Source organism: Myotis nattereri (assembly GCF_964212035.1).
Source record: "Myotis nattereri genome assembly, chromosome: 12".
Lineage (NCBI taxonomy): Eukaryota > Metazoa > Chordata > Mammalia > Chiroptera > Vespertilionidae > Myotis > Myotis nattereri.
The window spans coordinates 8,829,266-8,854,143 of record NC_138087.1 but is presented as its reverse complement, the minus strand read 5'-3'; the positions used below and the strand labels follow the sequence as shown (position 1 = coordinate 8,854,143).

The window sequence follows — 24,878 nt, the reverse complement described above, 5'->3', positions numbered from 1 at the left end:
AACCTGGGACCTTTCAGTCCACAGGCCGACGCTCTATTCACTGAGCCAAACCGGTCAGGGCCTGATCATAATACTCTAAACACACAAAACAAGACACAGAAGTGCTGAACTGCCATTATGCCCAGGAGCTTAGCTATGTCCTATCTAGTAACTGCTCTGCACTGTGTTCCTCTTTTCACAGATTGCACAGAACTTTACTGTGACGTATGAAGTGTCCGAGATTTTTTTAAAGCTTTTGTATAAAAAAATATTCACCCAATTACATCAGTAATAGTCTGTTAAAACATGAGTCAAATACTTGTTACATGAATATTGCACCCAACTGTTCTAAAGCAAAACAACTTATATAACTATACTTTCTACTACAAAAATGAAAAAAAAAATATAATCTTTCTCATTTGAGGACTTTGAAACTTTTACACAAAATCTAAAATAAAAATGCCCACCCAATTAAGAGTTTGCCTATAACTGGCTTAAGTTTTTTCAAGAAATTCCAAGCCCTAAATTAATTCATTACTAAATTATTCAATATGTAACTACTGATTGTCTTTCATTTATTTTAAAATTTCACAAAATAACGTAGTTAGAAGAGAATGAGTTGGCATTATCTCCCATAAAATATAGTCAATGTTTCTTAAATAAAATAAACAACTATCCTTCTACATCTCAAACTAGCAAAGGCATTCCTATTCTAAAAGCATACACTTTTCCAGTTTATTAAAAGTCAGTTAATATCCCCAAGTCATTTTACATAACGTTTAAGTACATATAAAACTTTTTGTAATGTGACCATCTACATAATCAATTTTAACATCAGAGAAATACACGTTTATATTTTAACTAGAGGCCTGGTGCACAAATTTGTGCACGGGTGGGGTTTCTTGGCATAGCCTGTGGGGACTGGGCCTTAAACCAGCAGTCGAACGCTGCCTGCCGCTCCTGCTCATCCCAGCCTTACTGCGCCTGCCGCAGGCTTGCGCCCAGTCAGTCCTGATCAGGAGAGGCTTGCACCACTGTAGCGGCGCTAGCCAGCTGTGAGCCCTGTGTCTAGCGCTGGTCCCGAGGGGAGTGAGGGGTGGGGGCCGGGACACAATCAGCCCTCTGGGATGCCCTTGCCAGGCTGGCATCTGGATTCGTCCCACTGACTTTCATGCCAGTTGTCGGGAGCCACCTGGCAGCCGCTTTTATATCGTTTCAGTGTCTAGGGAAGGGAAGTGACCATGGTGCCCGAGGCTGACTTTCAGGAGGACAACGGTGCTGTCAGGATCATGCTGGCAGCAATGGTCCATTGGTGCTGGGCCCTTCTCCGGAGATTGGACCTGCAGGACTACTAAGGGAGTGAGTGGCTGTTGCCAGGCTGGTGGGCCACAGAGATCTGTCAGTCTGCTGAGTGGCACTCCCGCTGTGGGAGAACACTAACCACCAGGGGGCAGCTCCTGCATTGAGCATCTGCTCCCTGGTGGTCAGTGCGCATCATAGCGACCGGTCGACTGGTCGTTTGGTTGTTCGGTTGTTCAGTCACTTAGGCTTTTATATATATAGATATTTAAAAATATGAAAGCAGATTTAGAAAATTAGTTTTAATCCTCCAATCTCAAGTCACATAAGTTGCCTAAGAAGACAGTGAGAAAACAGAGATGTGCAAACTTAAAGACACATATACGAGATTAGATCCAAACAAAGACAATTTATGAAATCAGAATTTTGTTGACCGATTATGGTAGTTACACAATTTGCTAACACCAAATAAAGTGAAAATGTGTGGCTTGTAAAAATGTGAAAATTTGTTTACAATAATTTCTAATTGTGTATAACTTTTTTAGAATGTTCATAAAAATCTGATAACTAGAAATTTCTAAAAATGCTCCACAATATAACTCCCATACAACCAGACTGGGCCACTAACCTCTACAGATACAAACTGAGAGTACAATGTGATCTCACTCTCTTGAGGCCACAAATCTTTCACAAAGGGTTTATGTGCTACAAATAGCCCTCAATCCCATCACTGCAGCTCATGGATTTTAATCACAGGAGGGCTTTGCTCAAAACATATTTATACTGCTCAAAACATGCTTACTTATATTGCGGACACAATTCTTACACACTGGCAGCAACCTAGAAGTGGATATTCAAGTAGTTACAGGCATACAGACAGAGAAACCGACAAAAGAGAAAAGAAAGAAAATAACTATAATATCCAGGCATAAAGTGACAGTTATTTTTAAGCAAATGTATATATGTATATATAAAATCTTAGTTAAAATAAGATTTCTTCCTTTCCTTTCTATGTATTCAACATAAGGAATTTCTCCAAGGGAGTTTTTATAGACATGTATATATTTACTTAAAATGTAGGCATTGTAAACAAGGTACGATGGTTTACTTTTGTTGCTTTTCTTTTAAAGTAGTGAGAGTCCCCAAAGTGAAGGGGGGGCAGGAACCACAGCAGATTTTCTTCTATAAGAAACACAACTTATGCCAAAAGTTTAAACGTCTAATTTTCAGAGTCGGACTGTGTTAACATTTGTGATTTTTTTAAACTGTTATTTTGCCCAAACTTTAAGTGAATTTATTAACAAAATTAGTTTTTCAGCTTGGACAGTATAATACATAAATGAACACATTAGAGCAAAAGAAGCACATTATGAGCAATGCCAAAAATAATATTAAGAAATGCGTTTGAGCCCTGATCGGTTTGGCTCAGTGGATAGAGTGTCAACCGGCGGACTGGAGGGTCCCGGGTTCGATTCCCGTCAAGGGCATGTGCATCCCTAGTGGGGAGTGTGCAGGAGGCAGCTGAATCGATGTTTCTCTCTCATCAATGTTTCTACCTCTCTATCCCTCACTTTCTCCCTTCCTCTCTGTAAAAAATCAATAAAATCTATTTTAAAAAAAAATGCTTTTGAGGAGGAACCCATTGCCTGGTTCTTTTGAAGTTAAGATTGAATCCAAAACACTCCAGCTTTAGAAATTAAAATATCAGTGTGTTCTTGGTACAGAACTCCTTTATGACTTGAGGTAGCTTTCACAATGCCCACCTACCTAACAGAGCGGCAAAGATAGGGAAGCGGTTTGGGTTCAGGTCCAGCTGCTTGGCCACTTCATGCATCAGGTATTGGCTTGTGGTGAGACTTTTCCCATTCCGGCTCAGTTTTAGGGCATGGGCACTGAAATAGTAGGGGATGTTGCACAGCGCGTAATCAGAGTCGTACGCAACCAAACCATGAAAGCCGTTTTCTCTGCAGAAACCAATGACTTCTTGATGATGGTCCTCGATGCTCTGTGCAACCTGTGCGAGCAAGAAGGACACTTGATCAGAGGCCAGGCACCACAGCAGCACATGCTCAATGTGCAGACATGTCTATACAGAATCCAAAAATTTCAGATATGGGAAATATCCAAGACAGCCAGAAGGTCCAGAGTGCCATAATAAAGTGTGCAGCACATTGCTCAAATGGGAAATCATCTCCTTGTCAATAACATATGATCCCATCCATCCACACTGCAAATTAGTTTTTTATTTCTTGTCAAGGTCGAAGATCATCTTGCTTACAAATATACAATGATAAGCCCCCTGACCCCCGCCCCAAACCCAGTATTTTTAAGTAAAAGAGAGTGATGGAAAAAAGAGAACAGGAAAATAAAGAAGTGGGAAGGAAGATGACAGAGAAGCCAGCTACCCTCAGTGAAACCAAAATAATTTCTTCAAAGTAGATCAAATGTGTCAAATAGGAAAATAATCAGACAGGGTTTTAAAAAAATAAAAGTCAAGTATTTCCATCTCCTATAGTTAAATACTCTGAAGCATTCAGCATATGGGGATAATAACAAGAATGAACACATTTACCCCCAAATAACTGTCACATGCTTATTCTGTGCAAAGACCAGTCCTAGTCGTGTGGCACCAGGTTCAGAACCACCATGGGGACTAAGTCTAAATTTACTGCCTTTTTAGTGATGAAAACTATAGCCAAAGCCTCCTTATGTCTGTCTACTGGCTCGCCCACTGCAAAAAGTCACCCGCCTATCTCTAGTGTCTGTGACATACCAAGGAGGGGCTGAGAAGCAAGTCCCAGGGAAAAGTAAAAGGCATCTGGATCCTCTCTGTTCCTAAACACACACCAAAGGCACTGAAAAACATTTTCCTAAAATATTTAAAGTTAAAAACAGTCAATTCCTCTCTTGCTGTTTCCCAAACTCATTCACTCAACTAAAATCTGCAGTTTTTGTTCCTATAATAAAGTATTTTAGAAAACATAATTTTAAACTAAATCAGGTGATTCAGCTAAAGGTGAAAATCATGTAGGTGTAAATTTCTACAACCCCACTGTCCAATATGAGGCTACATAGAATTAAATTACATTAGGAATTAAGTTCGAGTGTTCAATGGTCACCTACTGGATGTCACTGTGGAGTCACTCTCATTTTTCATTGATTTCTGTAACAGAAGCAGTCACCAAATTTTATTGGAAAGTTAGTTATAATGAAATCTCATTTAGAGGCAAACTTCTTAAAGATGCATATTTAAAGGAAAAATACTCTTCTGTATTCCTGAGATAAAGTTTTTGATAAAGATATTTCAGTTTGTAAGAAAAAATAAAATATACAATTAGTCAGCTAATGTTCTATTTCTTAGAATAGGAAAATCTTGTTTTGTTATATCCCTTAATCTAAAATATTGTACATTCACTAAAATAGAAAAGTATAAACAAGAAAAACTAAATTAGGCCAGCTTCATCTCCTCACATTCTGAAAAGGATAACTTTCAAGTCTAAGCTCTCTACCTCAACTCACTTATTATATACTAGTAGAACTTTATATATGTACAGTGATGTTTCAAAGCATTTCTAAATCACTAGGTCCTGGATATTTTGCCAACATCTTAAGTCTCCATGTAAGAGAAGACTTACTGTTAAAGTCTCTTAAGAGGCCCTGAAATGAAAGGGTATGAGTTACCACACCCTTGCTCCCCACCTCTGCAAGGAGTTCTAGAAAAGACAGTGTGGCTGCTTGCTCCATAGACATCTTTCAGAGGAAATAAGGCAGAATTAACGTGTAAGTTGAATATTACATACTCAATATTTATATTTTATAACAGAGTTTATTAACCCATTCTTCTGGGAAACCGAGGCTGGGAGCAGTTCAGAGACGGGCCCTGCCCCTCTCTAGGAGAGTAGTCCAGAGATGACGTGGCTTGCCCACTTGCTGCCAGCTACTGGGCAGCGTGTCTCACTGCATTCTTACCACATCATCCTCACCACCACTGGAGGCGAGAGAAGGGGCTGCCCTTCGGGCACTGCCTAGATGGGAGTTCCATCAGAAGAGCCAGGTGCACGGCCGGAGGTGTGTGTGCAGCCCCACCCTACCGAGCCTGGGGAAAGTGGTAATAGGTGATGGCGGCAGAGTAGGCAGTTTATCAGTCTAATCTGACATGATTTCAAGGAAGGCTGTTGGGTTATAAAACAATAGGCAACGTATTTCCAGAGTTGTAAGATGGTCATGCTCTCTGACCTAGTAATTTTACTCCAGGAAATAGAGCCTAGGAAACCAGTGTGCCCAATAAAAAACACTGGGAACATAAAAAGTATCGGGGTAGACTCCTGTGAAAAAAATAAGTTAACAATAAGGAGCTGGGTAAATACACACGCTACATGGTGCTGTGAAGAAACTTGGAAAAGGTTTATGACAAAATACTAAACAAAAACCATTTCAGACTATACTATCCTGTACATACAGCCATGTAAAACTATGGGAAAAGACTGGAAGGAAAAAGACAAAAACCACCATAGCTGTGTTAGAGTGGTACAGTTATGCTTCTAAGAGACTTTTAAAAGAAAAAAATCAATAAAAAGCTGAAACAGCACTAGTATGAGCCATGCCCATACTGGCCACATCTGTGCCACCAACTGGGGACAAATGCTCCTTCTTTCACACGCTCCTTCTTTTAAATGCTCCTTTTTTCAAATCCTCTCTTGACAGATGACAAGGTACAAAGCTTACTCAACTGTATGTCAAGGGTCCAGCGTGGTGCCTGGCAAGCACCACCAGAATGAAAATGGAAAGTCTCATTTCAGGGGCCCCCAAAGCGCCTTTAAACTACCTATAAAGATTAACAAGATATACTCTGTTCAGTGAAAGCCAACATCCGTTGAGACTTCTAGAGAACTTTCATCTGCCTCCAGAGAGTGGAATGTGGAGCACTCCACAGTCACCTCTTTCCAAAATACAATTCCTTGTTCACTCAGAACATTTGGTTTCAGACTAGCATTAAAAAGCAAAGTGGCCCTAGCCCGTTTGGCTTAGTGGATAGAACGCTGGCCTTTGGATTGAAGGGTCCCAGGTTCAATTCTGGTCAAGGGCACATGCCCAGATTGCAGGCTCGATCCCCAGTAGGGGGCGTGCAGATGGCAGCCAATCAATGATTCCCTCTCATTATTGCTATTACTATTTCTCTCTCCCTTCCTCTCTGAAATCAATAAAAATACATTTTTAAAAAGCAAGGTGAATGAACTGTTAATAATTCACAATACTAATTAGCAAATGATTAACAACACCTTCAATTATTCCCCCAAAGCTCACCCAATATTAAACAAATACTTGTCTGCTAGGATTAAGCTCCTAAAACAAAAAAAAATAAAGAAATCACCCCTATAAGCATAGACTTGAGGCCTAAATTAAAGCAAAGTGAGGCAATCTGTGCCTGTCTTGCTCACCTTGCCCATCTCAGAGATGGGGAGGGGAGCAGAACCAAAATGCCTAGGTTCCAATTCTGGCTTGATGCCCAACTTGCCTATTAAGAATGTAAAATTAGTGATCTTTTAAGGTTCCTTCAATTTCTAAAATTCTAATGTTCTTCCCCAAGATTAAAACCCACTATGTCTTTATGCAAGGAAAGGCAACATGGCATTAAACACTGCAAGGTTCCAATGGGTGCTGTCTGGGTGGGGGACACATGACTATGTATCTGTCCAAAGTCAAATGACTGTACATCTCCTATAGGGAATGAACTTCAATGCACACACATTTTCAAAATATCCGCCAGGATGGCAGGGGTACCAGGACAGAATGCAGATTGACAACTGTATCGAACTGTATTGTAAAATATCTGAAATAATCCCACCGAGTTGGGAGGGGGGAGCTCCCCAAAGTAACTTTGGAAAACGAGGTTCTGAGTGGAAGCTGTGAGGCCTGAGGACGGAGACACACAGACACTGAACACGTCTCTGTAATCTGTCCGGGGGCAGGCGGGGGTGAACAGCGCAGAAACCTCTCACGTGTGTAAGGTGGCAGTAAATAGATGCTGGGTTGGTTGGTGTCTCCCCATTATTGAATGGGAGTAGAAATACGCAAAGGGAGGAGGAGGAGGCCAGCATGACCCTGTGATGCTAGGTTAGCCATGGGGACATCAGTAAGAACTGGTGTCTAGGTGATAACACAGACAAGCAGGCACAGAAATCATTACAAGTCAGTCAGTATGTGCATCTCTCAAATGTGAGCTGAGGGCTGAGAAGCAGCAACACCCCAGAAGTGAGAACACCTGAACCCAGATCTGGTTTCTAAATACTGTTCTCCATTAAAAAGAACCACAACCATGGAGGAAAATGGGTGATGCTGGGACAGGGAAACCCAAGGTAATTCCGGAGCATCTACCTCCTGGTACCAGAAAGGAAGGCAGTGTTCCTAACGAAGGATGGGGTGTGTCAGAGGGACACAGAAGCCTACCTGAAAGATACCCACTGGTCAAAGCTGGAACAATTTGTGCAATACGATAGCATGTGTTAGGTTATAACCCAATAACCCAAAGTACAAATGAATACATGAGTCCATACTGATACATATAAGTGATGAAATAAATACAGGGAGAATTCAATTAATGTAAAATCCCTCTGCTGCCTCTGAATGTGAGCTGGACTGAATAATGGCTTCCAAGAACCAAAGCAACAAGAGAGACAACTGTCACATCACAGAGCAGAGGCCCAGCAAATACCACCTTCACCGAATGACTACGGTCACAACCAACCAAGTCCTGCTCACATCATGCAGCCCACGGTCCAGTGTGATGAGACGGGCACTGCACCTCTGAGTATTTCCCCCAAATCACAAGAAAACATCCAACAGCCAAAATCAGAGGCCAGCCTACAAAATACCTCATCAGTCCTCCAAAGTGTCAAAAGCAGCAGAGGCTCAGCTGTTCCAGACCAGAGGGGACCAACAAAACAAGACAGCTTTAGGCAACAGGGAGGGTAACCAGGATTGGGTCCGTGAGCCGAAAAGGACACGGGTGGGAAACGGATGAAATATGAATCAAGTGCATGATGCAGTTCAGGGTCCTGCACCAATGCTAAGTTCTCAGTTTCGATAATATCAGCTCCTGGGATGTGAACATGCACGGAAGTTGAGTGCAGGTGATTCGAGAACTCTCTGAACCATCTCTGCAACTTTTCTATAAACTTAAAATTAATCCAAAAAAGTTTATTTTAAAAAGAAAAGTGGCAATGACTTGCTTTCAGCAACTTCATCAGGTGAGCAGGCAATGTTTCCAAGAGCCTATAAGAGAAAACAACTCTCCTGGGACATTCCAACTAAGGGAGGCAGAAGGCCTTGCACAGTCGGAACTGGGTTATCTACAAACCTGTGAGTGAATGAATGAATGAAGTCCAACAACCAAGAGTCACAGATCCTGATAGACACAGGTGCATTAGACTAGACAGGGTAAAAAGACGACTTGATGCAATTTGGGTGGGGACAGAAAAAAGGGCTGAATTGTGTCAAAATAGACCTTGAGAAGCAGTTAATTAAAAATTAAATTCAGAGCTCAACCTTTGGTAGGCAGGTCTGATAGGAAATCAGCTGTTCCTTTAACCTCGAGTGTGTCTTTTCTTGTCTGAATGGCTCTACTCCCGTTTCCCATCTCCTGCCTAATCTACAATCTTGCCTGTGTTCTACTGCTCCAGTTTCCTGGCCTTCCAGATCCTGACTTGAACTAGACACAGTACAATGAAATTGGTTTGTCTAGTTCTTAATTCTAATTTTAGAAGTGAGCAAAATTTATTAAATACAATGTTGGGAAAAATATTTCATTTTGAACTCTCAAAAACTAAAAATTGAGCTAAAAAAAAAAAAAATCAAGCCTGAAACTTACTTCATTACAGGTGGTAACAGAAGGGAATATAGCCTCCCACCCACAGAGTGAGTCATACTTGGAATCAGCGTGGCCTCCTTAAGAACTACCACCATTCTGGAAACCAGAGACCACCTGCCACCTTACAGGTAGGAGGCCACGATGTATTTTTTTGTTTTTTGTTTGTTTGTTTGGTTGGTTGGTTAATCCTCACCCGAGGATATTTTTCTATTGATTTTTAGGAAGAGTGGAAGAGAGAAACATCTATGTGAGAGAAACGCATCAACTGGTTGCCTTCCACAAAAGCCCCAACCAGGGCCCAGGAGAGGGAGGAGCCTGCAACCAAAGTACGTGCCCTGGACAGGAATCGAACCCAGGACCCTTTGGTCCATAGGCTGATGCTCTAACCACTGTGCCAAACCAGTTAGGACGCATGATTTATTTCTGCTGTGGCCACCATCACACCGCATCAAAATGCAGCTTCGGATCAAGGAGGTGAAATCCTGGAGCTTCTGAGTGCAGAGCATGGAGCGCACTGCTCTTGCCACGTGCTGTGGGAGCCACAAGACCAGGAACCACCAAACTCCTGGCCTCCCCTCTCCACCCAGCGGTCCACGAGAAATATGGTGGGTGCAGTCAGCACAGAAGAGTTTCAGTAGCTGGCAAAATACCCTATTTTTGGTCCCAATGAAGTATTTTGTACTTAGCTAGGGAAAATTTTTCGCTACTATATATTTACCAAAGTGTCCTAGGTAAGTTTTTTATCTTAATAGTTTTAAGTTTCATCATTAAAAAGGCAGAAAAATCAAAACTTGTATTTTTACAAGGAATAATGACTAAAAAATCCCCAAGCTTACTTTGTGAGTGTAATTTTTATTAATGCTGAAAGCAGCCATGGGGACAGTCCTGTAAGAATGAAAAGGTAACAACAGTTACTTACTCCTATCTCCAGTGAAGAGGCACTTGGACAGTGAGGTTTTGTCTCTGGCACCAGGTGAGTGAACTCCACTGCCTATTTTAATACTTTCTGTACTTCCATTTCTTCATCTGCAAAGATAATAGTACTCCCCAACCTCATAGGGTAGCTGTGGTAATTAAATGAGTTACTATATATGTAAACAGCTCAGAATCATTCATAAATAAAAAGCACTTGATAAATGTCAGCTACTATTTATTTTTAAGTAAACTAGGTGACAAAGGATCTGCTTCTGCATACATTTCACACAGGACCTGAAATACTATGAATTGTCATATATAGATTTTCTGACACAAAGAAAAAAATACTGTATGTGGTTTTTCTTTAGAATGATTTTATACCAGCTCAAGGAATAATGTGACATCCTCCAGCCAGCTACCAGATTTAAAAGATGTAAGTCAACCTAAGCACAAGAGGATATGAGCTGACCTAAATTCTTTTGTTTTTAAGGAAAAAAAAAAAAAGAACAGCTTTCATCTTTATCCAGCTGAACTGTAGTCATTAGGTATTAGGTGGGTAAAACTTAGGCTATTTTCTCCCTACTTGAGTCAGAAGAAGAATCAAACCACTAAAGTGAACTCTAATTTGGTGGAAGATTTTTATTTTTGTTGCTTACTTTAAAAAAGCAATTTAAACGTTATAACCTACATTAGCTATGTCTCTAAAAGAGAATCTCTCTTTCTTAAGAGATCTAAAATCAAACTGAATAAGCTTCCTAACTTACATATTTCTTGCCTACTGATTGCAGTGGTCTTGAAAGGAAAAATAATTTCTTTTAAAACAAAACAAAGTAAGTAAATAAATGAAGTAATATAGGAAAAGATCCTCAGCTTCATTCATCATAAGGGAAATGTAAGTCAAAACTGCAATGAGATATCTTTTCATACCTAGTAGGATGGCTACTATTTTTAAAAAAAAAAGCCAAAAAAACAAATATAAGTGTTAATGAGGATGTGAAGTAGGAACTACCATATGTTGCTGGTGGGAATGTAAAATAGCATAGCTGCTATGTAAAATAGTACGATGCTTCCTCAAAAAAATTAAACATAGAATTAGGACATGACCCAGCAATTCCATTTCTGGGTATATACCCAAAAGAACTGAAAGCAGGAACTTAGACAGACATTTGCACACCCATTTTCATAGCAATATTTTTCATAATAGCCAAAAGATGAAAGAGCCCTAGCCGGTTTGGATCAGTGAATAGAGCCTGCAGACTGAAGGGTCCTGGATTTAATTCCAGTCAAGGGCACATACCTCAGTTGCACGCTCCTCCCAGTTGCAGGGCCCTGGTCAGGGCTTGTGCAGGAGGCAACCAATCAATGTTTCTCTCACATCTATATTTCTCTCTGTCTGTCCCTCTCTCTTCCACTCTCTCTAAAAATCAATGGAAAAATATCCTGGAATGAGGATTACAAAAAAAAAAAAAAAAAAGTGAAAGCAATTCATAAGCAAAATGTAGTATATAACATTCAAGAGAATATTATCCAGCCTTCAAGATGAATTCTGACACATGCGACCACATGCGTAAGCCTTGAATACATTATGCTAAATGAAATGAGTCACAAAAGGACAAATACTGTGTGATTCCACTCATATGAGGAGCCTAGAGCCATCAGATTCTCAGAGACGGCAGTAGCATGGGGGTGCTAGGATCTGGGGGAGGAGGAACAGAGAATGAGTGTCTAACGGACACAGAGTTTCAGTTTGGAAAGGTAAGTTCTGGAGATGGGTGGTGGCGATAGTTGCACAGCAGTGTTCATGTACTTAATTTCCACTGAACTGTACACTTAACAATGGTTAAAATGGGAAAAATTATGTTCTGTATAGTTTACCAATTTTTAAAAATGTTTTCATTGATTATTTTAGAGAAGGAGGGAGGGAGGGAGGGAGGGAGAGAGAGAGAGAGAGAGAGAGAGAGAGAAGTATTAATGTAAAGAGAAACATCTATCAGAACTGTACCCACCCTGACCAGGGATCAAACCCACAACCTAGGTATGTACCCTGACCGGGCATCAAACCAGGTACCTTCCAGTGCATGGGACAACGGTCAACCAACTGAGCCACATTGGCCAGAGCAATTTACCACAATTTTAAAAATAAAAATTTATAATAATGAAGTGTGACACCCCTTCTTCCCATCTTCTCAGGAATCTCAGGCACTGGACTCTATGATGTAACATCCAACTTGACAAAAGATTGAAGTTTTATTTTTCCCTTGATAAATGATATTGGCATGCATGTAATGGACCGTATCTGCCAGGCTATATAAAAGGGTGATTATTTCTTTTTCTCATTGCAATCTTTTTGGCAGATTGTCTGTGATGTGATTGTAGCACGGGTTCAATAATAAAACTGTTTCCTTTCTCTGCTAATAAATAAATAAATAAATAAATAAGACAGTGGCTGTCATAAAAGAAATGCAAATTAAGCTTTATAAACTTTAAAGGTAAAATATAAAAATGATAAAAAGGAGAGAATTAGAAAACACAAACATTTTATTCAGTGTCTATTTAGCCTACTATATTAATTTCATAATAACTCAGCTAGCTCCTAGCAATTATATTATTGTTAAAAATCTAATTCTAAAATACAATACATTAAGATTTAAGTTCCAGAATTCAGGGAAGAACCTCAGATGGATACAATTTATTTCAAGGAGGTGACACTTGCAAATTCTTCATTGAAATATTTTATGACTAACATAGGTGCGGGCTAATAAAAAGCCATAGTGCTTGTGCTTATCCAAGCAGTGCAGTGAGGCAGTCCCTCAGTCTGGACTAGTTGGCACTCCTGCGCCTGAGATGAAGGTACTGCAGTCCTATGAAAAGTTAACCCGCCAGCAACACACCCGCCAGTATACTTTTCTACACTAACTGGCAAAACACCAATAACATGGTAGGTTCAGTCTTTCTAAAGCAGCAATTTATTCCAGAGACAAGTAGGAAATGCCAAATGACTGGGGCACAAAGGATAAAGTTTCTAGATCACAGATCCTTTACTACTGCAGACTTACCATCACCTTTGCATATAATTCGGTGTGTCAGGTTCAACTCTATACTGGCCCTAAGATGCCTAGAAAACTGTTCCATAGGACCAGGTAAAAGAAGGAAGACGGCGTGATTCAGCCAACTTCTCTAAGCAGTTGATTTTTATGTCTTCAATACAGCTCCTAAGAAGCATAAAGGGCTTATTCAAAGATAAAGCCTTTGTGCCAGGTGGCAGACTGAGACTACTTATCTGTGGAACTGACTCCACTGAATTTGAACACAAACTTTGGACCACCCTCCTGCCATAATACTGCCTTGCACAAGGAGACTGAGTAGCTGGAAAGTCTGGAATTAGTTTACTTATCTACTTATCACATGTATTACAAAGACCTACTACTGCACACCGGGTAATGCTCTAAGAGCTAGGTAACAGGCAATGTCATCAAAGGACTTTCTACAGAAAACATAAGAATAGTAAAAAATAAAACAGCCTGACCAGTATGGCTCAGAGGTTGAACGTCAACCCATGAAGCAGGAGGTTAGGGCTCGATTCTGGTCAGGGCACATGCCGGGGGCTGCAGGCTTGAGCCCCTATAGGAGGCAGCCGATGGATGATTCTCTCTCATCATTGATGTTTCTCTCTCTCCCTCCCCCTTCCTCTCCCTTCAATCAGTTAAAAAAAACAACAACATTTTTTTAAAAAGAAAATAAAACTAAAGATGCCAGCTATATAGAGACATTTGAAGAATTTTAGAATATTTTTATCTAAACTGATTCATTTATGTCTAATTGTTCTATTTAAACATTTTTGTCTATACAGCCAATGGAAAATAAATCTAATTTTCCAAATTCTAAAGTTATCTCTTCAGGGTGAGGGGTGGGCAAAATGGGCGAAGGTGTTCAAAGTGTACAAATTTCCAGTATAAAATAAATGTCTTGGGGATATAAAGTACAGCATGGCAACTATAGTTAATAATACTGTAACTATATTTGAAAGTTAAAAGAGATCTTAAAAGTTCCCATCATAAGCCCTGGCTGGGTGCTCTGTTGGTTACACATTGTCTGATAGACAAAAGGGATGTAGATTTGATTCCGTGTCAGGGGACATACCCAGGTTGCAAGTTCAATCCTCAGCTGGGGCATATACGAGAGGCAACCAATGGATGTCTATCATTCTCGCTCCCTCTCCTTTCCACTCTCGCTAACAAAAAATAAACAAACAAAACAAAAGTTCTCATCAAAAGAAAATTTTTTTTTATAACTATGTGAGGTGTTAACTAGACTTATTGTACCGATCATGTCACAATATACACAAATAGAGAATCATTATGAAAGTAATGTAATGTCAATTATATCTCAAAAAAATTTTTTAAATAAAGTACCTCCTTCTTCATATTACATGGTATTTGTCATTTATCCTATGGTTGATTGCTTACTAAGACTGGAATTTGTAGTATGTGCTAATCAGTTTCTTTTCCTTATATAAATTCCCATTGTACAAAACAAAATGAAGAGCACTGTGGGTCTAGAAACATTTTAGAAATGGGGTGTGTAGATGTGCGTATTTTAATTTAGAAAACTAAGTTGTATTTTTTATTACTTCTCTTCCTGGTATACTTAGAAATCTCTATTTCAAACATTTATATGGCTTTATTAAAGGCCCAAACTTTGGAATTCTTTGATTTGTTCACACCAGGATTTCCTAGCCTATGCACAACTGGTATTTGGGGACAGATACTTCTTTGCTGTGGGATTGTCCCTGTGCATTATAGTTCAGCAGCATCCTGGGCCTCTGTCCACTAGATGCCTTCAAGTTGTGAACACTAAAAATGTTTCTAGACAATGTCAAAACCACTCCCAACCGCTGTGACAACACTCACTGGTCTTCAATGACTAAATACATTGTCCTATGGCAGTGATGGCGAACCTATGGCACGTGTGTCAGAGGTGGCAGGCAAACTCATTTTTTTTGGTTGATTTTTCTTTGTTAAATGGCATTTAAATATATAAAATAAATATCAAAAATATAAATTTTTGTTTTACTATGGTTGCAAATATAAAAAAAATGTCTATATGTGACATGGCACCAGAGTTAAGTTAGGGTTTTTCAAAATGCTGACACGCAGAGCTCAAAACGTTCGCCATCACTGTCCTATGGCATCAAAGAAAGCTCCCAATGTTGACATGGGAAAATGATATAAAGGAGTCCCCTGCCCCCACTAGACTAAGGTCCTTGAAGAAAAGAGTCCTTTTTTTCCTATTAAAGTCACTCCTCATGCCTGGCCGAGAGCAGACCTTCAATGTTTGCTAAAGGCAGGATAAATCATCACTGGGAACCAGTCAGAAAATAGAGCATAAGAAATTTAAGAAATAATCTTATATGATGGCCATTAGTCCAGGCGTTGAAAGAAAATAATTTGCCTGGCTATATAAACAGAACAAAGCAAATATTTGATTTAAAAGCTGAGTGCCTTCACTAAACATATAGGAGATAACAAGGAGTAAAATTAGTCCCTGGCCTCAAGTAGCATATAGTTAGCGGGGGAGACATTTATGCAGGCAGCTATAAGAAAGCAGACTGCAGGAACTTCCACTGCAAATACAGATGACACTGCGTGTGTCCCTGGTCCATGCAGGGAGATCAGATGAGATTCCATGAAGGAAGCTGGCATTTGAGATGGGCTTTCAAGTACGAGTAAAATTCTGACAAGCAAAAATGGGGTAGTCAGACAAAGGGGAGCACCATAAGCAGAAGCTGGATATTTCTTAGAGAAACAGGGAGCAGTTTGGGAGCATTTAAAAAGGACAGTAGAGGACTGTGCACCATGGAGGAAAACGGAATGGGCTCAGGTTGCAGTGGGTCAAACACCCTGACTGAGGACTTTAGGTTAATGGTCTGTTCAAGTCACTGGCAGAAGAGTGGCCCACCAGAGGCGAGGTTCGCGGGTAAGATATCGGGTGTCGGAGCCCAGCCAGACCCAGAGGCAATCCTGACTCCTCCTCACAGTAAGACACGGTTCAGTGAAGTGGTATTTACCCTGAGTACTCTACTTTTTGTTCTGTTTTATTCTTTATCATTTTTTCCTAAGTGCTGGTAAACAGCCAATAATTTGATGTCACAACCCACCACTAGGTTTGCAAAGCACCTGTTAGACCTTTTGGGTAAACTTGGTAAGTTCACATGTTGGGGGTTTTAGAAATGAGGAAGAGGGTAAGGGAGAGACTGCTGGGCTAGAACTGACATGGCACATTGTAGGGACTGGCAGGATGGGATGATGAAATGCCTTTCATTTGTAGGGCTTGGATAAATTATGGAATACTACAAAGGCATTAAAATGAATCAGAACTGTAAGTATAGACATGGAAAGACTTTTTTACATACTTACAAAAACCCAAATTCCTGAATAATATATTGTGTGATCACATTAACCTTAAAAAAATTAAAACTGTACTGTGATAATATATTATATAATGTACATATGTGTGTGTGTGTGTGTGTATATAATGTATGTTATAGGCAGCTTCTGTGGAAATCGATACGGTGATTCCTTGAGAAATTAAATATAAAATTACCAACTGACCCAGCAATTCCACTTCTGGTTATACACCCAAAAGAATTGCAAGCGGGTACCTGAACAGATTTAGTACACCCAGGTTCACAGTAGCATTATTCATAATTCACAACAGCCAAAAGGGAATACAACTCAAGCACCTATGGAAGGCTGGATGGATAAACCAAATGTGATCCATCCACACAATGGAGTATTATTAAGCCTAAAAAAGGAAGGAAATTATAACACAATTTTACAATATGGATGAACCATGAAGACATTAGGCTAGCTGAAATAAGTCAGGCACAAAATCGGTACATTGAAAAAAAATAAGTATTTTAAATGGATGGCCGGTTTGAGTTATAATATTGTCAATTTTGAGCCCTAAATGTTCCCTGGTCAATTCAAGGTGTTAAGAATAAAGCATAGTGCTAGTTTTCAGAGTCTCCTGGATAGGAACTGTGCCATTCCCCTTCTAACTGAAAAAAGCCGTAGAGGCGTTTTGCTATCAAATCTAACCTGAAAGTGAACTGCAGGTGGCCACACCCCCAAAGCATTCTTACACAATGAAACTGAACTTTGACTTCAGCAGGGCACTTCCCTCTTAAAGAGGTTACTGGTTACCTGTCCTCAGGTGTCAATAAGCAAGCCCACTTCTTCCCATATAGAATGGGGTAACAAAATGCTGAGGGTTAAATGAGATGCTCTGAGGGAGAACTTAGCAAGGTCTGGCACCCCACAAGTTAGTCCTCCTGCCCCCATCAACTACACAAAGAGAAATCATTCCGAAATCTCAAGCCACAGTCGAATCTCACATTCCTCAGCTGACTTAAAACATGAGCACTACTTTATGTAAGATCTGAGGAAATCCACCAGAGCACTGATTCAGGACAAGATCTGAAGAACTTCATCATAAACCCACACACCAACACCACAAGTCTTGTGACAGGAACATTTAGGAAACCTCGGAGATTTAATGCCACTAAAATTTTTAAATAAACATCAGTTCCTCCCTAAGTGTCAAAGGTTATGATGACTCAAGGCACACAAGAGGAAATGCTCCGAGTAACTAGCAGAAGCCAAATCCAGGCCAAGGAGTTTCGTGACCTGAACAAAATTAGTTGATACAAACGCCAACTTCTAATGGTTAAAGTAATAATTGTATTCCTTTTAAGTACTTTATCAAAAACATACTCTTCTGAGTCAAAAAAGATTTCTCTAAGCAAAACTGACAAGAAATTAAAACCTTTCTGCCAGTTTTCAGAAGCATAAAGACCAATAAGATGATAGATTTTTATAAGAGAAATGCCTCATATGCCCAACATTACACATAGGTGTTATGTCAATTCTTTGTCAATTTTTATATAACCTTTAAAAAAATTATCACACAGTAAAACTAACTTTTATTTACTTTTGATGTATAGCTCTATGATTTTTTAAAATATATTACCATCACCACCATCAGAATACAGAACAGTTTCATTACCCCAAAAGCTCCCTCCTGCTGTCCCTTTATATTCACACCTCTCCTGCCCTTCTCCTCTGGCAAACACTGATCTGTCGCCATCAGTACAGTCTTATGCTTAGGAGAATGTCATAAAAATAGAATACTTTTTGTTCACTCAACATAAAACCTAAAAGATTCACTCAAGTTACTGCATGTATCAATAATTCCTCCATTAAAAAAATTTTTTTTATTAATTTCACAGATGAAGGGGGGAGGGGGAGGAACATCAATGATGAGAGAGAATCATTGATCGGCTGCCTCCTGAGAATGGAGCTCGAAACCCGGGCATGTGCCCTGACCAGGAATCCAACAGGGACCTTCTGGTTCACAGGTTGACACTCAACCACCGAGCCAGGCCAGCACGGCAATTCGTCCCTTTTTATTGCTAAGTAGTAACGCATAGTACAGATGTACCACAATTTAACTACTTGTCTATTAAAGGATATTTTGGTTGTTTCAAGTTTGGGCTATTATGAATAAAACTACTATGAACATCTGTGTATGGTTTTTGTGTGAACAAAAATTCTACTAGGTAAAGACCCAGAGGAGGATTGCTATGGTAAATAAAATGTACGTTCAATTCTATAAGAAACCACTGAGCTGTTCTCCAGAATGGCGGTGCCCTCTTGAATTCCCACCAGCCACGTGGGGCAATTCCAACTGCTCAGCGTTCTTGTAAGCACTTGGTATTATGGGTGTTATTTATTTTAACCCTTCTAACAGGTATGCAGTGACATGTCATCATAGCTTTAATTTACTTAACCATTTTAATGGACATCTTTGAAAAATAGTACATACTGCTTCACTTCCATAGAGAATGCTGAACATAAATCCTTCTGACTCAAAATCCTTATAAACACTATACTAACCCCTCAGGGGCTAATAAAGTACATAGGGTTATTTTTATCAAGTAGCCCCCAAATTATGTCTTTTTTAATAGGTTTATTTTTAATCTTCTCCTTTGTGAAGTGTCACTTCTTGCTATTAATGGTGCTCCAGCTTCTGGTAGGCTTTCCTCTGAACCCTTTCTCAAGCTGAGGTTAGAAATAGATAACTAAGCTTATCAGAATTATATCGGAAAAGGAGAGGGGAGTCTATAAGGAAGAGAACTTGATTCTTTGATGAGGAAAGAGAAAGCTTTTTTTTTTCCCTTTTCGGGTCACAGTACCCAAACTTCTTAACCTTTCCTTTGGCTGCTGAGAAATTTCTAATAGCTAAATTTGTTAGGCATTTTCCAAAAAGGTGAAGCTGGCAGAAAGGTGGCTACCAGGTAATAGAGTCATTACTATATTAATCTGTGCAATTAACACTATACTATGATTCTATATTAGAAGTTAAAGGTTTATCTAAAGCAAAACAATTATACACAAACTTATCATCTGTCCATAAACTTAAGTCATCTTAAATCTAGTTTAAATTTTGTTTCCAAACACATATTCACACACTGGTCAAAATTCTGAATGAATTATGTATTAAGTGAGGCATTCACAGGGGTGCCAAGATAAATATGAAGAAATTTTATAATTCAAAAAGAATTCAGCAGTTATTTTAAAAGATACAGTGACTGTACACACACTGATGTACATCCTCATATTCACAGTTCCTTTGGGAGCCGCTTGGTTAGAAAGCTCCTCCCGTCTTCCTAGCAGTCGTCTGCATCCCTGAACGGATAAACTGCTGCCATTCTATGGCATCTTCAGCGGCATCACCTCTGGGAACCCTGCCTGCCTGCTCAGAGCAGCAGCCCCTGCTGTCACCCCAACTTCCCCGAGGGGGCCGCTTCCTCCAGGCCCGGCTCACAGACCAATCGCCGCCCTGCCAGTCGCCCGGACCCGCAGACTCGGGAGCCGTCACCAATCGCACAGGGTCGGGGTGGGCGGGACTTCCGCTATCTCTCGGCTCCACCACCCCCAGCGCACGCAGTGCGGGGCAGGCAGGAAGAGTTTGGATTTCACAAACTTGGGGCTTCTAGCAGTTTCAAAAAGGAGGAAAGGAAACTGGAAGACAGAGGGGCAAAATCCAGGAAACCCAACACAACCCACAAAACAAGTTCTAAAGGAAAACAGTGGAAAAGGAAGCAAAACTGCAGTCAAGGGTTACAGTGATTTGCATGTTATCTCTGCCCTGGGTGCTGGCCGGGAAGCTCTCCAGGGCCCAGGCTCAGCGAGGCGCCCTCTGCCAAAGGGACGGCCGAGCAGCCGCGGCCGAAGCTCCAATTACCGGGGTGCCCGGCCCGGCCCGGCGGCGGAATCCCCGCTGTGCAGACACGCAAATCCTGGAACCCGACTCTCGGCCCTTCCCCGACTCGGGACCACCGTTCACAGCAGAGCCCCAGGCTGTGCGCACGGACGCGAAATCACAGGACCGAGAACATTTCACCGAGTCCACCGGTTGCAATCCGGCACCACGATCACACAGTTTCCCCACTGTCACCCCCGGGCAACCCGCACCCAGCCCTGCGTCCTCCGGGGGGCCGGCTCCGCGGCCCTGTCCGGGTCGCCGCCGGGCAGTTTCTACCCGCCCCGCTGCCCCGCTGGCTGGGGACCCCCGCCCGCCGCCGCCCAACCCGCCCGCCGCCACGGAAACCTGTTGCTGTGCAGGCGCTGCTATTCGCAAACGGGCACCTCGTCCAAGTTCAGGCCAGTCACCGGCCCGCGAGCGGGGGAGCACTCGGGGGTTCAGAGAGAGGGGCGCTGCACCCTGCAAGCCCGGTCTGCACCGGCCCGCGGTCCGGAGGGTCTCGAGCCGCCAGGCAGCGGGACCCCAGGGCACTCGCGGCCGCCAGTCGGGCTCCAGGCCGAGCGTTCATCTTGCGGTCCGGCGGACGGGACGGGAGAGAGGCGCCTGCGGCCCGGCCCCCGGCAACCGTGACCCCGGGCTCGAGCGACCCCGGCCCATCCCGACCCCGGCCCCCCTGACCCCCAAAGCCCCGCCGATCCCGGCCCCAGCACTCGCTGACCCTGGCGTCCCGTGACCCCGGAATCCCGCCGACCCCCGGCCCCCCCTCCCGCCCCCGGGGCCCCGAGACCGCGGCCGGCCCCGCCCCCGGCCTCCCAGAACCCAGTCCCCCCCCGCGGTCCGGGCCCAAACCCACGCCCAACCGAGCCCAGGCCGCCCGCCCGGCCGCCCAGCCCCGGGCCCGGCCCCCGCCGCGCGCCGCCGGCCGGCCGCACCTTGACGTGGAAGCGGATGAGCGCCAGGCGGATGCAGTGCGCCATGCAGACGGGCGGCAGGAACCAGACCTTGGGCGGCGGGGTGCCCTTGTTCTGGACATGGCTGACGATCTGCTGCGCCGTCTGGCGCTCGTTGCCCTGCCGCTTGACCCACTCGTGCAGCCGCGCCTTCTCGAGCGCGCCGTTGAAGAAGACGAAGAGCTCGATGTTGCCGCCGAAGCAGGCCTTGGCCAGCGCGGCCAGGTAGCCGAGCATGTGGTTCCACTGGCCGCCGCTCACCCAGTCGGTGTAGAAGCCGCCGTAGAGGCGGTGCAGGCAGTTGTCGGCGTCCACCAGCAGGCGCAGCGGCGTGTGCGGGGGCCGCTGCCGCCCGCCGCCCACCAGGCTGCCCCGGGCCAGCTTCTGCAGCTCCACCGGCACCACGGCGCTCGGGCAGTGCTTCTCGATGTAGTCCTGGAAGCCCTGCACGCCCATGGCGGCGGCGGCGGGCGCGGGGCGGCGGGGCGGCGGGGCGGCGGGCGGCGGGGCCGGGGGCGGCGGGGCCGTGGCGCGGCCGGGCGGCGGCGGGCTCTAGGGGGGGCCGGGGCGAGCCGCGGGCGTGCTCATGGCCGCTGCGGCCGCCATGTGCTGCCGCCTCCCAGGGCCATGGCGGGGAGGGACTGCGCCGTGCGCCGCTCCAGGCCCAGGCCAGGCGGAGGCGGCCTCTCGCGGGCGGCGGGGCGGGGCGGGCGCTGCGAGCTGACGTACGCGCCGGCGGAAGAGGCGGTGCCGCGGCCTGCGGGCCGAACGGAGCCCTCGGGGCGCAGCGCGCCGCCAGCCGTGGACGGGGAGGGCGCCCGGCCCCGGGGTGCCGCGCGGCGCCTGGGAGCTCTCTCGGGGGGCGGCCGCGCCCCCGTCCCCGGGACCCGGTCCCCGTCCCCACCCGGGGCCCTCTCCAAGGAAGCCCTTTCCCGCCGTCGGCTCCAGGCCCCCAGCAGGCCCGGGCGGGCCCAGATCCGGTCGCCCTGAGGAAACCCTGTCCTGCCCCGGATCCAGTCCCCGGAGGAGGCCGCGTCCTGGCTCCGGGTCCGGTGGCACAGGGGCCCGTCCCCGGGAGCTGGCCTCCCCGAGGAAGCCCTTTGCGCTCTGGGTCCGGTCACCCCAGGAGGCCCATCTGGTCCCCGGGACCCAGCACCCCAGGAGGCCGTGCCCCGCCCCCGCGGCCTGGTCACGGAGGGAATCCGGCCCCTCCCTAGGCGGGGTCCGTGCCCGGCCGGCTGGCTGCCGAAGGTCCGGTGGGCAGGCTGGGCAGGGGTTTGGAAGTCGGGATTCCCGGGGGAGGGAGAAGGGGCACCGCCACTGCCCCGGTGGAGGAGTCGGCGACGCGCTTTGTCGGGGTGCGGGCGCTGTTAGGAGCCCGCACCTGCTCCCGCGCTTAGCCCTGACGGTGCCTGTAGCTTAGGAGACACTTCAGCACCCGGTGTTCGCAAGGAGTTCCCGTCCTTATTCTGGGGGCGCTGAGCGGTGTCGGGTGGGCCCCAACACGCTGGGGTTGTGGCTCTCCTGGCAGAACTGGGGGGCTGTGGGGAGCAGCAGGGACCCCGGCAGCTCCCTGGTGGAGCAGGGCTCCCTACGGGAGTTCTGACTGGTTTTACTGCCTGAAGGGGCCGAGGCTCGCCTTCCTCTGTTTTCACACCAGAGACGGTTCCGGCCCAGACCTTGCAATGACAGGCCCTTTATAATGTCTGGCTGTACAAGTAACCCAGTGCCAGCCAGTCACCGGAGCCCTAAGCACGGGAAATGCCTCCTTTCCAACTCCCTGGCCCGAGGCTGTCAGCCCCTCCCAAGGAGACATTTAAATCTTTGTTGCTCTGGTCACATTGTCTGGAAGGAGATCCTTTCATGATTTATGTCCTGGAGCACTGTAGTAATTGCTTTTGGTAAATATATATACCTATATCGATCTATCTATCTATCTATCTATCTATATCTATATATATATTATTGATTTCAGAAAGGAACGAGGGGGGGAGAGAGAGAGAAAAGAGGAACATCAATGATGAGAATCATCCATTGGCTGCCTCCTGCAGGCACTCGGACTGGGAACCGGAACCATGACCTCCTGATTCATAGGTCAATGATCAACCACTGAGCCACCACAGCCAGGCTGTAGTTATTGCTTTTAAAGTGAGGTTAACACTGTAAATACAGGTCTCCAAAAATGTATACACACTTTGAATAATTATAAAGACGGTTTCAAAATGTAAGAGCTGTAAAGTGTGTCCCATTTTTTGGAGGGACACCATGTATATTATGCTTCAATAAAATGTTGATAAGACGGAGAAATGTCTGGTAGAATGAAGCATTTAGAAATTTGGAACTTGCCATTTTTAAGAGTTTGGAAATGGCATTTTTACTTACCTCCAGCCCTCTGTTCTTTTTCTGGAGAAACCTCACTAGAGGATTGGGCTCAAACAGTAGGTGTAGAGCAGATGGGGCCTGAGCAGGTGTAGGCCACAGGAAATCCCCACACTCTTTTTCCCTGAAAAGGCAAACTCAATTTTTAGTTTCTTATAATGTCACTTCAAATACAAGCCAGTGTTATCTATATATATAAAAGACTAATATGCAAAGTGTCCCCTCGGGAGTTCCATGGGGAGACCAGGAGTTTGATTGCTCACTGTGACATGTGCTGACCACCAGGGGGCAGCACGAAAGGAAGGAAGGCCCCAGCAGGCAGCTGGAAGGCCCCTATGGGCCCTGATCACCATCCAGGCCTAGGTACCCTACCCATGCACGAATTTCGTGCACTGGGCCCCTATAGTATATAAATAAAATGTTATTGGTATTTTGATAAGTATTTTTACTTAAAAAAAAAAAACTGCTGCAAGCCACTTGTCCATGCACAAAGTTAGTGCTGAAGCTCTGCTGATGTGGCTCAGTGGTTTAGCATGGACCCGTGCCCCAGGAGGTCACAGTTCCATTCCTGGTCAGCGCACATACCAGGGTTTCAGGCTCGATCCCCAGTAGGGGCCATGCAGGAGGCAGTACTCAATGGATGATTCTCATCATTGATGTCTCTCTCTCTCTCTCTCTCTCCCTCTCCCTCCCTCTATGAAATCAATAAAAACATATATATTAAAAACATTTTTAATTAGTGTTAAAGTCAAGATTACATATTATGTAGAAATGCAATTACTCATTTAAAGCCACATTAATATTGATGCCCCGAAGTATTCAAACTTCTATTACCCACGGCAGGTTCACAAGATTGAGTAGTAGTTTTAATCATTGTAGTTAAATTTTTAGCATTCACCCCATATATTTACCTTCACTATGTACTATTTTTGCCTCTTTTAAAACGCACTTGCTTTTAATTTGTTAAATGCTTTAGTGCCAGTATCTGGAATTCTGGAAACAAATTTATTTTCACCTTAAGACAATGTAGACTACTAAGGTTTCTAGCCTGACTACCAAATCTGTGTCATCCTAATTCTGTGCCCTTGTGAAAATTGCTTAACATTTTTAAACCTTGGTTTTCATAATCTGTACAGTGAGGATAGTAATAGTACTTACCT

At 44.0% G+C, this 24,878-nt stretch overlaps 1 protein-coding gene across 1 annotated transcript in view; it reads right to left on the bottom strand.

Moving 5' to 3' along the window:
• Nucleotides 1-21,795, bottom strand: part of FAM120A (family with sequence similarity 120 member A) — a gene marked incomplete at its 5' end in the record, with an annotated part of 110,809 nt that extends 89,014 nt beyond the window's left edge. The window contains 2 exons of the mRNA XM_081103522.1: nt 3,046-3,292; nt 21,322-21,795. Coding sequence (XP_080959648.1) covers nt 3,046-3,292; nt 21,322-21,795 — 721 coding nt within the window. The remainder of the gene's footprint in view (nt 1-3,045; nt 3,293-21,321) is intronic.
• Nucleotides 21,796-24,878: the final 3,083 nt, after the last annotated feature.